Source organism: Arvicola amphibius, chromosome 15 (genome assembly GCF_903992535.2).
Source record: "Arvicola amphibius chromosome 15, mArvAmp1.2, whole genome shotgun sequence".
Classification (NCBI taxonomy): Eukaryota; Metazoa; Chordata; class Mammalia; order Rodentia; family Cricetidae; genus Arvicola; species Arvicola amphibius.
This window is the reverse complement of record NC_052061.1, coordinates 31,185,301-31,202,077: the sequence shown is the minus strand read 5'-3', so window position 1 is coordinate 31,202,077 and position 16,777 is coordinate 31,185,301. Positions and strand designations below refer to the sequence as shown.

The following is a 16,777-nucleotide window of genomic DNA, read 5'->3' as shown; positions in this document are numbered from 1 at the left end:
TGCTTCTCACAAAAGTGGTCCAATCCCTGCACCTCACCTGGGCAGCACACTAGGGCATCATGATCCTGTTGATGGGAGCACAGATGATCCAGCCAGCCCTAATAATACATGTGTAAGATATGATCGCTCGATTTCTCATCTGCCAGAAGTAGAGTTGGCAAGGGAGAGACGCCCTCTCTCCTCCTCTGCTGCTTGCCACCTTTGGCTGGTGGAAGAACTGGCCCTGAGGACAGGGGAGTGAGAGAGCTGGCCCTGTCCCTCACCAGGTACAGCACTAAGGAGTACACGCCCTGAACCACACCTGAGCTGGCACTGCTGGTAGAGCACAGGTGACTCTGCCCTGAGGGCATGAAAGTAGGAGAACTCACACCCCTTGTGTGCCATGCAGACATAAGTGAGGGAAAGTTGCCCCGCCCACCACCTTATTGGGGTAGAACCCATAAAACCTCACCATCTGAACTGTTGTACTCTTCAGAGCAGTCTTTATGTCTCTCTGTATATTTACTTCATGGTGGGATTAGGGTTGAACTGGACTATGGAACTCAGTCTTACGTGGAGGATGGGATGGACCTGATTCTACAAATCTGATTTCCTACCACACACATATAGCCCCCGTCTTCCCAGAGATTGGAAGTGTGCCTCATCATGGGAATGATACAACCATACTCACCACTACTGATACAAAAGATGCTGAGGACAGGGTGAAAATCCACAGAGACCAACAACTCCAAGGGGTATCTGGGCAAGAACTCTCTATCTATCACACTAGAGATGGTCCTGAAGACCTGAGGGTTATTAAAGGTCAGCCAATGTTGAAAGTCAATCCCATAGATATTCCTGTACCTTCTGAATTACACACGCCTTTGCCCAAATATCCTAAATTTATCTCAGGTTACTTATCCACCACCCTAGACTAGATCATATGCCTAGACTAGCCTATCTTGCTGTTTGTTTTGCCCCCAGAACTGAAAAGGCACCAACGTGTAATAATAGACTAATTTGTTTAGAATGGTATGAACTGGTTGCCCCATACTTCTCTGTCTCCCATCCTCTAAGCCACGTAATTCTTCCCATGTTGTTAACAGCCAGAATCTCCTCTTCACATTTGTCTCATAGGCAGTACATTAAGGCCTCTGAATTCACAGGTTTACATCCAGATAGGTTGGCCACCATTTGGAAAGGGACCAGACAGGAGCTGTCTCATCCTTCAAGTCTAGAAGAGTTCCCAGTCCCAACTAAATGCCATCGCATATCCTGTTGTGTGCTGTGTGTGGACTGGAGTAAGTAAATTGTTAACACATGCCTGTTGCTCAGAGGTGACGATCAGAAACACCATTCTACCCACAGAGTAAATTTTCTTTTCTTTTTTAATCTGTATGTATATGTGTGACTGTGTATGCATATTTATATTTGTGTATTCATGTGTGAGGGAGGGAATGTGCCTATCACAATTTGAATGTGAAGTTCAGAGGACAATTTCAAGTCACAATACATGCCTTCTGCCTTGTTTGAGACAACGTCTTTTGGTTGGCCACAGCCTATACCAAGATACTCGATATGAGACACTTGTGCTGTTCTCCTGTCTCTGCCTCCCATCAAGCCACAGGAATGCTGGATTATAGACACATATTATTTTATCAAGCCTTAAATGAGTTTTGAGTATTTGAACTCAGGTTATCTCATTTGCATAACAAGCAGTTTTACCCATTGATACGTCCTTGCAACACATGCATACTTATTTTTCCCAGTGATAGACACCACTGAGTACAGCCTTGCTAGCCACATATACTCAGCATGAATGAAGTAGGTGGGAGTGGATTCCAACCGAAGTAACAAAAAGGGCTCAAGCAGAGGATGCAAGACATCTTCCTGGAAAGTGGAAATGGAGTAGATTCTGTGGGTGGACTGGGGGTTGGTGTGGATGGGAGCAGGAGGGATGGAGGATGGATGGAGAGAGGACTGGGAGAGAAGACTGGAACTGGGAGGCCTTCGGGAGGGCAAGGTAGAAAACTAGTGCAATGGAAACTCGCTGGACTCCATGAGGGTGACCCTAGTGAAGACTCCTAGTAATGGGGGATGCGTAGACTGAACTGGTCATCTATGTAACCAGGCAACACTTCCAGTGCAGCATCGGGACACCGATTCAGTCTACAATTTATCCTGTTTGGAAGATGTGCTGGTGTAATGATGGTACACAACTATTAGCTAACCAATGACTGGCCCAGCTTGAGACCCATGCCATGAAAGGGAGCCCATCCCTGACACTGCCTGGACGGCCAGGACCCAGAGGCTGGAGAGCATAGAGACCTAGGAAAGAACCAAACATGGCTGGAAAAAAAGAAAATAAAAGTCAATAAAATGGTTTCTCCTGGTATTCTGCTATAATCACAGAGCAGATTCTAACATAAGCATCACCAGAGAGGCTTCATGCAACAACTGATAAAAACAGATGCAGAGAGCCACATCCAAACATTAGATGGCACTAACAGAATCCTAAAGAAGAAAGCGGAGATTTAGGAGCCAGAATGTTCAAAGAAACCACAGGAAAACCCACAGAATCAACTAACCAAGGCTCATAGGGGCTCACGGAGACTGAAACAACAATGGGGGAGCCTTACTAGTCTGACCTAGGTCCTCTGCATATATGTTGTGGTTATATAAGTAGCTTGGTGTTCTTTTGAGACTCCTAACAGTGGGAGCAGGGGCTATCTCTGAGTCTTTGCTTGCTTTTGGAACCTTTTTCTGACTACTGGGTTGCCTTGTCCAGTCTTGATAAGAGGTTAAGTGCCTAGTCTTATTGTAATTTGTTATGCCACATTGGTTGATACACCTGGAAGACCTGCTCTTTTCTGAAGGTAAATGGAGGAGTGAATATAGATGAGAAGGGATGGGGGCACTGGGAGGGCAGGATGGAGGGGAAACTGCAGTCAGGGTGTGATATGAGAGAAAAAGAAATACAAAAAAATTTAAAAAATATAGCTTGAGGGGACAGGAGGTACATATACCACTTGCCACCACAGGACTGAAGTAAACTACATTGATAGATTGTCTTAAATATCAACCATAGATGACATTTGAACTGCACGCAAAATAAGTAGAAACATTTGATGTGGGATTCCCCTCTGTATGCCGTGAATACCATTCGTTAATAAAGAAACTGTCTTAGACCTGCACAGGGCTTTTACATAAATATTTTAACAAAAACTGTCCTTTTACAAGAAAAACCCACTGCATGTCCATTAGTCAAAAAGAACCACAACAAAATAGAAAACTTACCATGTGGCTATGATTCAAAGAAAAAATTATGCAGACCGTAGAACACTAACCAAGTCCAGTATTCAAGCCAAATCCTTCTGATGGACCCATAAGGAACCCGGATAAGCAGCAGAGTAGAACGTGGCACACACAGCCACTGAGGCCAGAGGCCTTGCAGGAACACTTTCCTCAAAAGCATTCCAGTCTGATAATTATCTGATAAAGCACAATAATGTATAAACATAGCTCAACTTTTTTATAAGCCACATATGTTGTAATATATGCAAGTTTACACATGTATATATATATATATATATATATTATTGAGATACAGTGTATGTGTATAGAATGGGTAGCCCTTTAGCTCCTGAGCTCACCAAACCCGCCTGCTTTAGTCTTCCAAGGAGCCAAGCCAGGGACATCTGTCTCAGGACCGAGTTAGCTTGCAGCAGCTGGAACTGATGAGGACAGGGTTGAGGCTCATTAGAAGTGTTATAAGTCATTTGGAGATATGAGAAACTTGGTGATTGGTAGGAGAGGGACATGTGTTGGGGGATGCAGATCCCTGGCCCCTTGACTTTCTCTACCTGCCTCAGACCCTTTGCCTGCTGGAGTGAACTGAGCAAAACAACTTGTTTACCTGTGCCTGCAGCTGCTCTGAGCATGAGACCCTGATGGCAGGGGAGTGAGTTCTGGTGAGGCCTGCAGCTGAAAGATCCCGAGAGCTGGGGCGTGGCTATCAGTTAAGGATCCCTATATAAGCTTCCCCTGAGCACAATAAAGTTGGTATTCTTGTATGAAGGATGACCCATGTCCCCATGTCTCTGTGTGTGTGTGCATGTGTTTTTAAGTCTCCAGCTTAGTTCCCGGCTCGCGTACTGTCCCATAGTGCAGGCGCTACAGACATGGAAATTTGACATCCAATCAGCTCCAGTGTAGACAATTACCTCAAAGCTTCTAAAGAGAGCACAGAGAATTGTATCTAGGATCTTACACATGTCAGATAAATGGTCTACCTCTGAACTGTTTTCCTAGTACCAGGAGATTTTTTTATTCTTTTTCAATTTTTCATATATGAATACAATGTGTCATAAATATTCCTACCCCCATCATTCCCAAGAATCCCAGACCCTACCATATTCTCCTTCCAATTTCATTATTTCTGTTCTTTTCTTCTTCCTCTTTTTTCTTTCTCCTCCTTCTTTTCCTCTTCCTCCTCTCCCCTCTATTTAATAACCCACTAATTCAAATTAGACTTTTTACATATTTTGTACTTTCTGTAGAGACAGACCATAATTAAATTTCCCTTCCTTGCCCGGACCTTGCTCTATATCTCAGGTAGGGCTTAACGTATGATCCCTGGCCTCAATCCCCTAAGTACCTAAGATTATAAACCCATGTCATTTGATCTGGCTTTATTATACTTTCTATGTTGCTGGAAAACACACCCACAACTTTGTACACACAGGGCAAGCTCTCTACCACTGACATACCTCTTACAAACTTCTTTAATTGTTTAACACATGTGTCTCATGACTTAGCAATTATGCTCTAGGTTGTAAATAAAAAAAATAATAATTACATGTGATCACATGCAATCATGTGTAAGAATATAGCTTTTTTTTTTTTTTTTTGGTTTTTCGAGACAAGGTTTCCCTGTAGTTTCTAGAGCCTGTCCTGGAACTAGCCCTTGTAGACCAGGCTGGCCTCGAACTCAGAGATCCGCCTGCCTCTGCCTCCCGAGTGCTGGGATTAAAGGCGTGCGCCACCGCCGCCCGAGAATATAGCTTTATTAAAATCCAAACCTGGAATTGGAGGCTCACACCTATTATTCAGCCACTCAAGAAGCCAAAGCAGTGAGATCATGAGTTCAGAGCCAACCTGGACTACCTAGAAACCTTGTCCCATCAAAGAAGAACAAAGAAGCAAGTGGCACAGCTGTGCATAGACTGGATAAATGGATAGACAGAACAAGTATAGTGTGCACACTTGGATGGCATTTCACAATTAAAGGAGCCAAAAACATTGTTAAGTGACATAGACAACCACAAAACATTCTATTTATATTAGATTCGAGACAAGCCAAATATAGCAAGATAAACTAATGTCACGGTTACGTTGAAACCAGGCTAAAGGTATGGAATGATACCAAATGGATTGGGGAAAGCCTTGAATGGAGGGAGGGCTGTTCCAAATGTGAACTGGTGAAAGTTGCATGCCCTGAGACTTTTCTCAGATTTCCTAACCACACACATAAAAGAGATTAACTGCATTGGAAAAATCCAATGATTCAGGGGTAGAGCACTTCCTAACATGTACAGTCCCTAAAATCAATTCCCAAGCCTCATAAAAACAATCCACACTCAAGCCACTGAAAGTGAGATAATTACTAAAAGTCTAGGACGGATTCTGGCTTCCTGTTGGAGGTTTACTATGTACGTGCAGAACTGAAAAGCAGGGGCAGGCTCATAGTAGGAACGTCAATACATGCTCTACATATAGAACGGATACAACCTGCATGGTCAGTCTCACTAAGAGGAAAATCTTCCCTGTCCCCTGTTCAAGTCAGCAGGGACTTAATGTTGTCCTAGGAAAGCCATTGTTTACACATTCTACCAGCAGAGAGCACGAGATATAATCCTGGAGACCTCTAGCCAGAGACTGTTTCCCACCACAGCAAATCTGTGGGCATCTTGACCCTGGATTTCCAAAACTATAAAACTGTATATTTGTTACTGTTTGTAAGTTACTGAGGTTATGTATTTTGTTTTGTTTCTGAGATGTGGGTCTTGTTATCTTGCCCTGGGCTTATGCAACCCTTCGTTCTCAGTCTCCAAACATCTGAGGCCACAGACGCTAAGAGCCTACTTTGTAGTTTATTAACTTTTGGGAACAATGTTCTGCACTTATGAAGTTAATGAACTTTGGGAAATCAGATTTGCTATTGGCAACTTAGAAGTACGAGAAAACATGAACCAGCTGAGAGAGGACAAAGGATTTCCTGAAGTCAACAGTGCCTGAAGGTTCTGCTTCATTTGAAGAGGGTCTGATACTTGGTGATGAGGAGAGAGAGGATGAGGAGAAGAAGATGGGAGGAAGGAAGGAAGGAGAGAGTCTAAAAGAGTGAAGTGTTAAAGAAGATGAACAGAACACACATCCATATGGTTGTGGGACCATTTATTGAGTCTAATAAAATGTGTTCAGAAGGATAAGGAGTAACACACAGAGGGTTTGTCATACACAATGAAAGGGAAATGCTGAGGTTAGAAATGCTTATGTGAGTTTGGAATGAATAAAAATAAATAAATGGACTTTGTAACCTTGGGATGACCTAATCCATCCCCAACCCCACACACCTTTCCTATAACTGGCACTAAAGCTCTTCATGCTTATCTTGAGCTCCCTTTAGCTCCTGGATCTTCTGAGGCAGAGTCTTCGTCCAGAACTGTAGCTTTCCGGCCTTCAGGGCTCGGCCCACAGCAGGATAGATGTCCAGCTTCAGGTACTGCTCATCATGGATCAACTCAGGCCAGTAGGGGAGACCCTCACTGTTGGGGTTCCTGTGGGTGTGTTACCAGCATGGAAGGGTGAGGTCACTCTCATCCAAGAGCTGACACCTTGATTGGGGTCAGAGCAGTAGAGAGGAGGCCAAGAGCCTCAGACAGACTAGTGTGCTGATATAGAATATAAGTGTCACCCACCAATGTCTGATATGAAACCAGGGAAGCTGTCTAGGTTTGTGTCCCCCTCTCAGAGGGAAAATCTAAAAAACAGTACCACAATACTGTGAATCACCCACCAGGACTCTGTGGGATGAGCAGTAACTGAAAGCCAGAAGGTGTCTGCCTAAGTGTGCCCTGGGATGGAGAAGACTAGTGTGTGATTAAGGACCCATGCATGCTAATGAGGTACACACACCTGGGAGCCCTGGCTGGTCTTGAATAGGAGGTTGAGGGAGGGGCATGTTCTCACCCATGTCTTGCAAAGTTGGCCCAGTACTTCATCATCCTCCTGTTCAACAGTTTCTCCTCCTCAGTGAAGTCAACTGCAGACAGGAGACAAGGGTCCAAATTGTAGCTACTTCGTGCAGGTGCCAACTCATGCTCTACTATATCAACCGCAGCTTAACTCTGAAACCTAGACCTGGTGTATGCTGTCTTCCCTCAGCACTCAGAACCCAGCATCCATCCAAGTCTCTACTCAGGTTCACTCCTACCCCAATGTGCTCCCATTCCTTCCAGCACAAGCTGGACTAGGAAAGCTTCGTATTCTAATCCTGGTAGTGGTTTGTTTTGTTTTGTTGTACCTCAGAAATGGTTATCGCTTGACCCCATTCTCTCCCAGAGCCTCAGTTTCCCCAACTGGACTGAGAGCTCAGTAATCCCTCAGGAACGCACCAAGGACACCATTCAGCTCAAGAAAGACTCACCTTTCACTCCCCAGAGGGCACAGCCAAAGACGAAGGCAGCGTGATCACCATGGTCAGCCCTCACGTGGGGTGGCCGGAGGTGCTTATGCTTTCTGAAGCTGGGCTGGTGCTGGAACTCATAGAAGTAGACAGGAGCATGGGATCCTGGGAGTGAGGACACACGTGGACATAAACTTTTCTCACATGGAGCTTTCCCACCTAATCCTTGGTGATGAGAAACCTTGCTCTAAAGTTATCTAGAATCACAGCTGAGTAGTGACCCCAGAATGGAGAACCGATGGTGGGAAAACGTTTTTGTAAACAGATGAGTGGTTTGAATGAGACCCCCAAGTGTAATTAATGTGTTCCCTCCTCTAGACATGGGTAAGACGTCTCTCTTTTGCACTAGACATGAGGATTTACTGAAGTAAGTGGCTTAAAATGCTGGTAACAGAGATGTGATCCAGACATGTGTCAGGTCTTAACACTACAGTGCTCACCCGGGACCCACAGCTCTGACCTCCCCCTGCCCATGGTCCTGTTACAGATGTACTCACGCTGAAAATGTGCTACTTGGAGTGCAGGGACCACAAACAGGAAGTCCTCCATCATCTCTGTAAACTGTACTTGCAGGGTCTGTGGGTCCTCAACGTCCCCCATGTATTCTTCCATCAGCAGGTCACTACACTCAGGAGGCAGCAGCTACAGCAGGAGGAGTCAGAAGGAGAGATGCTTACTGGGCAAGCACTTGGATAGGTAAGAAGCAGCCCCCTAGTAAAAAACGTGGCCTGGGATGAGACAGGGGATGCAGGAAACGTATGACACTTGGGTGACTCCACACAGAAACACACATATGCATTGCCTTTTTTCTGGGCATGGTAGCTGAGAAGAGTATATCAAAATAATTACAATAATTGTTATTAGTGATCTTTCTAAGAATAATCATTAACAATAATAAATAATGCTAATAATAATTCTATCAGGGCAGGAGCCAAGGTCTCTCACCATGTGTGCTGCTCTGCTCTTCAGAACAGCTGGCAGGGTCTCTCTGGTTATGTTCTTTATGACATGATCGAGGCCCATGTACTGGGAAGTAGAGGAGAGTCTTAAGTATAGAATGGGTTGTCTCTAGATCAAAGTATCTGAGTTCCCATAACCCACCATTTGAGTTTAGTGTCCCAGGGGCTTAGAACCAGGTCTTACCAAGGGGACTGACCAGCCAAAATCATCACTGTCAACACCAATGATGCTGGGGACAGGGCGAAAATCCACAGAGGCCAACAGCTCCCGAGGATGCCTAGGTAAGAACGTCCCATCCACTACACCAGGGATTATAATGAAGACCTATGGGGCACTAAGAGTCAGTGCTGAAGATCAATCACCTAAATATTCTGATGCCCACTGAATATCCACATGATTTCCCCATTTCCTATCTCATCTTAAGATGCTATGCTCACTCCAGAAGAAACTGGACATTAAAATTAGCCTGTCTTGTTATTTCTGCACACAGTACTAAAAGGACAGCTAACCACAGAGACAAGTTAACTGGTTCAACTAGTAAGGACTGGCAATCCCACATGCTAGTGACCAGGTCCTCCAAACCACACAATTCTCCAGACCTGATTGATAGCCAGAATCTCTGCTTCAGTCTTCTCTCGTAGGCAGTGCACCATGGCCTCTGAGTCCTTGGCATCACATCCAGATAGGTTGGCCACCGTCTGTAAATGGAACAGGCACTTGTTGGTTCATCCTTCCAAACCAAGAGTTTTCTTGGTTCCAAGTAGACGTCATTGCCCCTAAATACCACATCCTGCTCTTTGCTGTGTATGAAAGGACTTAGGTGGAACTGTTCACATTTTCAGTTGTCCAGAAGTGACAGCTGGGAAAGGAAATGGGCCTGCACATTTGCTTGATTGTTGTTTGTTTGTTGTTTGTTTTTATGTGTGTTCATGTGTGACCATGGGTATGATGTGACATATTTTGCGTGTGAAGGTCAGAGGACAGCCTCAATGCCATTTGTCACCTTACCTCTGGTTTGCATTTGTCTACACTAGATTAACTGATCTATGACCTTCCAGGGATTCATGTTTCTCTTCCCATCTTTGCATAGGAGCACTGGGTTTACTGACACATAGTACCACCTCTAGCCTGAGGTGGGCTCTCGGGATTTGAACGTGTGGCCTCACACTTGCACAGCAAGTATTTTTACAAGTTGGCCCCTTGCCTGAATCCATGTGTCCTGGTTAGATATTTTTTTGTCACTTTGACATAAACCAGGGTAATCTTGAAAGAGGAAATTCAACTGAGAAAATGCCTCTATCAGATTGGCTCATAGGTGAATCCGGGCATTTTCCTAATAAGTGACTGATGCAGAAGGGCCCATCCCACGATGGGCAGTGACACCCATGGGCAGGTGTCCTGGGTGTATAAGAAAGCAAAGTGAGGAAGCCATGGGTAACAAGGCAGTAAGCAGTGTTCCTCCTTGGTCTCTGCTTCAGTCCTGGCCCCCAGTGACCTGCCCGTGCCCTCACTCTGACTTCCTGTCAAGTTTATCTATAAATTGTAAGCTGAAATAAACCTTTTTCTTTGAAAGTAGCTTTTGGCCATGGTTTTTATCACAGCAATAAGGAGCAAACCGGGAAAACATGTGTAAGAATCTTGTTAATGGTGGAAGCCACTGGGCACAGCTTCGCTGTCATATAACACACTCAGCACAGGGGATGCATTCTAAATTTTATGCCTCTTAGAAATTATTGAAATTACTGGGAAGAAGGAATTTCCCATATGCTTGTTTTCCTCACTTACCAGGTTAATGGAGTACCAGAGGCAAGGACTGAGGTAGCAAAGTAAGGATGGGTATTGATGAGGGCACTCACTGTGTGGACCACCTCAGGTGTGTCAGAGATAAGCTCAGGCAGCAGGGCCACTCCACTCTGCATGATGGCTCTGTGGAAGAGTCCTTGGGACATGGGGGACACAACAAGTGAAGACACACTTGTGCCTCCTGCTGAAGAGCCAAAAATGGTGACCTGGCCAGGGTTGCCTCCAAAGTAGGCGATGTTCTGCTGGACCCAGCGCAGGGCGGCCACTTGGTCCAGGTAACCCCAGTTGCCTGTGGCGTGTTTGTCTCCAGTGCTGAGAAGTGGCAGGGACAGGAATTACAGGTCTGTCCATGTTCTATTCAGACCCCATTGTCCAGCCCAGTTCCAGGCTTACCTGAAGAAGCCGAGGATACCCAAGCGATACTGGATAGCAACCATTATTATATCCTCAGTAGCAGCCAGTATGGATCCATCATTCATGGAAGCCATTCCCAGAACAAGTGAACCACCATGAATCCACACCATCACCTGGAGACATCAACACAGAACTCAGGAGGACCACACCCAGTCCAAGGTCAACTGTAGTATCCACTATTATCAACTGCTTTGTCTCTGTGCAGGTTGACATACACATTGATCTCCTACTCAGGATTTTAGGACATGGTCTGCCAATGGGGTACTCTAGGCCCACAAGCATGTTTCCATCCCCAGTTTCCCATCAGGAAATCTCAGCATGAATTAATGCCTCGAGATCTAAAATAATGACATTATCACTCTGTGACCCATCAAAGTGGGGCAAACAGGAGTGTCTCCACGTGTGTTTTTTTTCTGATTACTAATCAGAAGGGACATCAGATCCCATTGGCACAACAGATAACCTGCAGCTAGAAATTTTGGTATTGATAATAATGAAGACCTCGAGCACCCTCCAGAGCAGTTCTGCCAGGTTCAAGTTGATAGAAGAATTCCTGGTTTAATCAAAGGCCTAGAGCCTCTTACCTCTAGAGTCCCAGAGCTCTGAGTCACACACCCAGGTTTAAGTAGCTCACCATGGGTTGGGGTGACCTCCTTGACCCCAATAAGGTAAGACTACTAAACAGGGTCTAAACTACAGGGGATCTCAGAATTACGTTATCCCTTCCAATCTTCCAGAGAAAGAAACATCCTCTCCCCCAGCTGATGATATCCTGACACTCACAGGTAAGTTAGAACCTTCATTGGCATGGACTGGTGTGTAGATAGTGAGATACAGGCAGTCTTCAGACATAGGCACGTTCATCTTCCTCTCCTTTGAGGCCTGTGAATTTGTCTGCAGACACCTGGTAAAAACAGAAGACAGATTGCCCAAGATAGGTAGCGGTCAAACCTAAATCATAGTCTGAATTTTCTCTCAGCCACATCAGAACTACTTTCCATGATGCCATGATAACATCTGACCCCTCTTTAAAGTCCCTACCAAGGTAAAGGCCACCAGCTCTGTAGAGAAGAAAATGAAGCAAGACTTTTATTCAGGCCTCTGGTTGAATAGTAATATCCTGAATAGGCTATTATACAGAGACTGCTGGCTTCCTCTGTGAGAATGATTGGCTTCCTGTACTGGCATTGATCACTTCTGTATTATTTAATCCTGGTGTGGGGGTTAGTTTTGTTAGTTGACTTTACACGGTGTGAAATTACCTGGAAAAATAATTCAAAATGAGGTAGTGTCTAGATCATTGGGTCTCAAATTTCCTGATGCTGTGACCCTTTAATACAGTTCCTCATGGTGTCGGTGACCCCCAACCATAAAACTATTTCTTAACTGTAATTTTGCTACTGTTATGAGTTATAATGTAAACATATAATGTCCAGGATATCTGATATTCAGCCCCTGAGGGGATAGCAACCCACAAGAATCGAAACGCTGGTCTAGATTGTTTGCCTGTGGGCGTGCCTGTGGCAAATTATCTTGGTTATATTCATTGAGATAGAAACACCTGCCTCTCGTAGGAGGGACCATTCCCTGGAAAGGGGCTTCTGAACTGCGTAAGAATGGAGAGAGTAAATGAAGCATTAGCAGGCATGCATGTGACCCACAGGCTGTGCTCCTGATTACAGATGTGATGTCATCCGCTCCCTGAAACTTCTGCCCTGCGGTTTCCACCTATGGTTGATTATTTCCCAGAATTGTGACCTGTGCTAAAATCTCTCTTCTCTTCATTTCTTTTGTCAGGGTCCTCTATCACAGCAACAGAAAACAAGCAAATGTACTCGGGTATTGGGGATCTGTGCTCACATAGGATCCATAGGATGAATAAGACAATCCCACAAGGTAGTGAGACATTCTCCATCTCACTCCAGACTCTCACGGTACCTTCTTCTTCCACACAGTCTCCAGTGGAAGGCATGTGTCCTTAGCCAATGGCACCTGGACAGAGGATGGTCACAGTGACCGTGAAGAATGGCCTTAGCCTCTGCTCCTCACTGAAGTACCTGCAGCTAAGACCCTACTGGCGCCAAGCTCTGACCCAGGAGCCTGGCACCGTTGTTCCTCTCTAATCCTTAGCACATTCCTCTGAAAACCGTGTGGGAGGTGCCCTCGGGACAGACAGAACACTGCTATAGAGCTGAGACGGAGGAAGCACAGCAGTGTGGCCTGGAGCTCATGTCTGAGGGTCCCTGGGCCCCAGAACTTACATGGCTGGCTCGGAGGTTGCATCTCTCACACCACTCCATGGCTCAGGGGGCTCAGGAGATGCAAATCGAAGTGGTCCCACAGGTGGCTTGGCAAACGGAATTCCCCGGAAGGTATAGACACCAAGTTCACCATCTTTCACGTGGACGAGGCTTCCTCTCACCTGCCCTGTGTATGTGTTCCTGATGGGGCTGGCTGAGTCCCGTCCTGCAGGGGAAGAGAAACCATCAGTTGTCACCACACTTGGGAATTCCTACCTCGTTGTCTCCGTGGTACATGGGGAAGGTAACCTGGGTCCTCTCAGTTCAGCTGTGTGATGTAGAGATGAAGACTTTTGAATTACTTAGGGCTGGAAACTTTGTCCACTGGTCATCTTGAAAACTGACAGGACACTGTACAATAAAAGAACTTCTGGAGGCATCACAATCCCTGACTTCCAACTCTACTACAGAACTACACTACTGAAAATAGCCTGGTATTGGCATAAAAACAGACAGGAGGACCAATGGAACCGAATCGAAGACCCCGATATTAATCCACACACCTTCGAACACCTGATTTTTGATAAGGAAGCAAAAAATATCAAATGGAAGAATGAAAGCATATTTAATAAGTGGTGCTGGCATAACTGAATATGAACATGTAGAAGAATGAAAATAGACCCATATCTATCACTGTGCACAAAACTCAAGTCCAATTGGATCAAAGACCTTAACATAAAGCCAGCCACACTAAAACTCAAAGGAGAGAAAGCAGGAAGTACACTTGAACACATTGGCACAGGGAACCACTTCCTAAATAGAACCCCAGCAGCACAGAGAAACAATTAATAAATGGGACCTCCTGAAACTGAAAAATTTCTGTAAAGCAAAGGACACGGTCAACAAGACAAAACGACAGCCTACAGAATGGGAAAAGATCTTCACCAACCCCACATCAGACAGAGGTCTGACCTCCAAAATATACAAAGAACTCAAGAAATTTGTCATCAAAAGACAAATAACCCAAATAAAAAATGGAGTACAGACTTAAACAGAGAACTCTCAACAGAGGAATCTAAAATGGCTGAAAAACACTTAAGGAAATGTTCAACATCCTTAGTCATCAGAGAAATGCAGATCAAAACAACTCTGAGATTCCATCTTATACCTGAAAAAATGGCCAAGATCAAAAACACTGATGACAACTTATGCTGGAAAGGTTGTGGGGAAAAGGGAACACTTCTGCATTGCTGGTGGGAATGCAAGCTGGTATAGCCCCTTTGGATGTCAGTGTGGTGATTTCTCAGAAAATTAGGAAACAAACTTCCTCAAGACCCAGAAATACCACTTTTGGGTATATATTCAAAGAATGCTTAATTGTGCCACAAGGACATGTGCTCAACTATGCTCATAGCAGGACTGTTTGCTATAGCCAGAACCTGGAAACAACCTAAATGCCCCTCGACCGAAGAATAGATAAGGAAAATGTGGTACATTTACACAATGGAGTACTACACAGCAGAAAAAATAACGACATCTTAATTTTACAGGCAAATGGATGGATCATTTTGAGTGAGGTAACCCAGAATCAAAAAAACAATTATCACATGTACTCTCTCATAAGTAATTTTTAAACATAAAGTAAAGAAATTCAGCCCACAAATCGCAATCCCAGAGAACCTAGACAGGAATAAGGACACTAAGAGAGATATACATAGATCTAATCTACACGGGAAATAGAAAAAGACAAGATCTCCTGAGTAAATTGGGAGCATGGGGACCATGGGGGAGGGTTGAAGGGGGAGGGGAGAGACAGGAAGGGGAGCAGAGAAAAATGTAGAGCTCGATAAAAATCAATAAAATTGAAAAAAAGGAAAGAAAATTGGCAGGTCACTTCTCTAGCTAACAAGGTGACAGGTTCAGAGACGCTTGGCGTTATGACGGAGTTCTTGTCATCATACACATTCTCTAGGAGCTCCAGCCACAGCCACATTCTGTCCCTGCTAGCTCCTCAGTACATGGTAACCTTACCATCTCTGACCCTCCATGTGCCATCGTGTGGGCTTTGGTGTGGGCATTAGAGGGCTCACAAATCCACACTTTCATCTGTCGTCTCCACAGCTCCTCTCTCCCTGGTGTTTCTCTCCCCCAAGCTCAGCCTGAGACTCTGCAAAACTGGGCAGCTCTGGCCCTGGTCCCCTCTGCTCACCATGCACGTGGAGGAGGAGAAGCAGGAGCCCACAGGCCACAGCAAACAGCCAGCCAGGAAGTCTACTGAGTGGCATATTGAATCCCAGGCAGAACTCTGTGCTACTACAAGATGACAGTCTCTCAGCAACAGGAAACAGAACAGGTAGGCCTTGCCAGGCAGGAATTTAAACCTTTCAGGACGTAGGTGTGGAAACTGGTTGAGTGGGGCAAAGTTCTTATTGCAGGAGAACTGATAAGGCAGAAGTCAATAGGGAACCAATAGCCGGCAGGCAGGACAATGACCCTTCTGCAGGTTCTGCTCCTTCCCTGGACTCTTGGATAGACATGGCACGGCATCTGAAGTCCTTCTGGAATGCCAGGATTCCTGTCCTTGAATATGAAGTCACCATGATTCCTGGCCCTTTTACTCAGCAACCCAGTGTGCTGTGGGAGAGAAGACCAGGGAGCAGAAAGCTGTAACAGGAGAAGCCGCGGGGCTTCTGTGGGTAGGAACCCACTCAAGATGTCTCAGATGGAGAGAAGTGAGAGGGTAGGAGCTCTAAGTGTGACCTCACCCTCATGACACCTCTGTGCTGCCAAGGCTCGTAGAGCAGTGAGTCCACCCTCACAGTCCCTTGTCTCTTACAGTGATTTCTGGGTCTGTTCCTGTTAACTTCCTGTTAGTTCATGGCAGTTTCTTTGAAAGACACTGAAATTCTGGCTCTTTTTCCTGTCTCTGTCTCTGTCTCTGTCTGTCTGTCTCTCTCTCTCTCTCTCTCTCTCTCTCTCTCTCTCTCTCTCTCTCTCTCTCTGTGTGTGTGTGTGTGTGTGTGTGTGTGTGTGTGTGTGTGTGTGTGTGCCTGTGTCTGTGTGGGGGGTGTGAGTTTGTGCATGTGTGTGTGGACTATGAGTTCAATAACACCTTCAAGCCCTAGTGAAATGGTTCTTAATCTCCTTAATGTTATGACCCTTTAATACAGTTTCTTGTGTTGTGGGGATTCCCAAACATAAAATCTGGCATGCCGGATTCCTGACATATCACCCCTGTGAAAGGCTCAATCAGCTCCTAAAGTGGTCATGACCCACAGGTTGAAAACCACTGCCTTAGTAGCTAGCCAAGGCATCAGCCCACGTGCACTCAATGAAGAGCCTTTCTTTCTGCCCAGCTCCTGAATCCAACTGAAGCTCGTTCTCAACTCTCTCTGCTTCCTGGTGTTGAAGACTGGCATTACAAAATCATCATTTTGGTGATGTCCTATGGCTGGCCTTCAAGGCAGTATAAAAAGGTAGTATCCTAGGATGGCCTGGGTTTGTCATATGCAGGGGCCTTGTGAGCAACAGGATCTAGACGATGGGGGATGGAGCCCTTTAATGGCAGAGAAAATGCTTTAGGTGAACACAGAGACAGACTGAGCACCATTTATCACCTTTATACAATGTAATATAT

General features: G+C 45.3%; 1 protein-coding gene across 1 annotated transcript; it reads right to left on the bottom strand.

Annotated features, from left to right (window-relative positions):
- Positions 1-6,415: 6,415 nt before the first annotated feature.
- LOC119802119 (liver carboxylesterase-like) lies at positions 6,416-15,529 on the bottom strand. The gene is made up of 12 exons (XM_038313037.2): positions 15,350-15,529; positions 13,162-13,366; positions 11,684-11,804; positions 10,880-11,013; positions 10,540-10,798; positions 9,283-9,381; positions 8,867-9,007; positions 8,669-8,749; positions 8,221-8,365; positions 7,685-7,828; positions 7,228-7,300; positions 6,416-6,815 (listed from the first exon to the last, which is right to left on the bottom strand). The coding sequence occupies exons 1-12, from the start codon at positions 15,423-15,425 to the stop codon at positions 6,629-6,631; spliced, it is 1,665 nt and encodes a 554-aa protein (XP_038168965.1). The 5' UTR covers positions 15,426-15,529; the 3' UTR covers positions 6,416-6,628.
- Between the last annotated feature and the right edge of the window lie 1,248 nt (positions 15,530-16,777).

Excerpts from the sequence above, each read along its gene's own strand:
- LOC119802119 (XM_038313037.2), bottom strand. The coding sequence starts at position 15,425 with ATGCCACTCAGTAGACTTCCTGGCTGGCTGTTTGCTGTGGCCTGTGGG. Across the intron at positions 11,805-13,161 it reads GCAACCTCCGAGCCAGCCAT|GTGTCTGCAGACAAATTCAC; the intron begins GTAAGTTCTGGG and ends TGTTTTTACCAG. Across the intron at positions 9,008-9,282 it reads AGATTCTGGCTATCAATCAG|GTCTTCATTATAATCCCTGG; the intron begins GTCTGGAGAATT and ends AGTGCCCCATAG.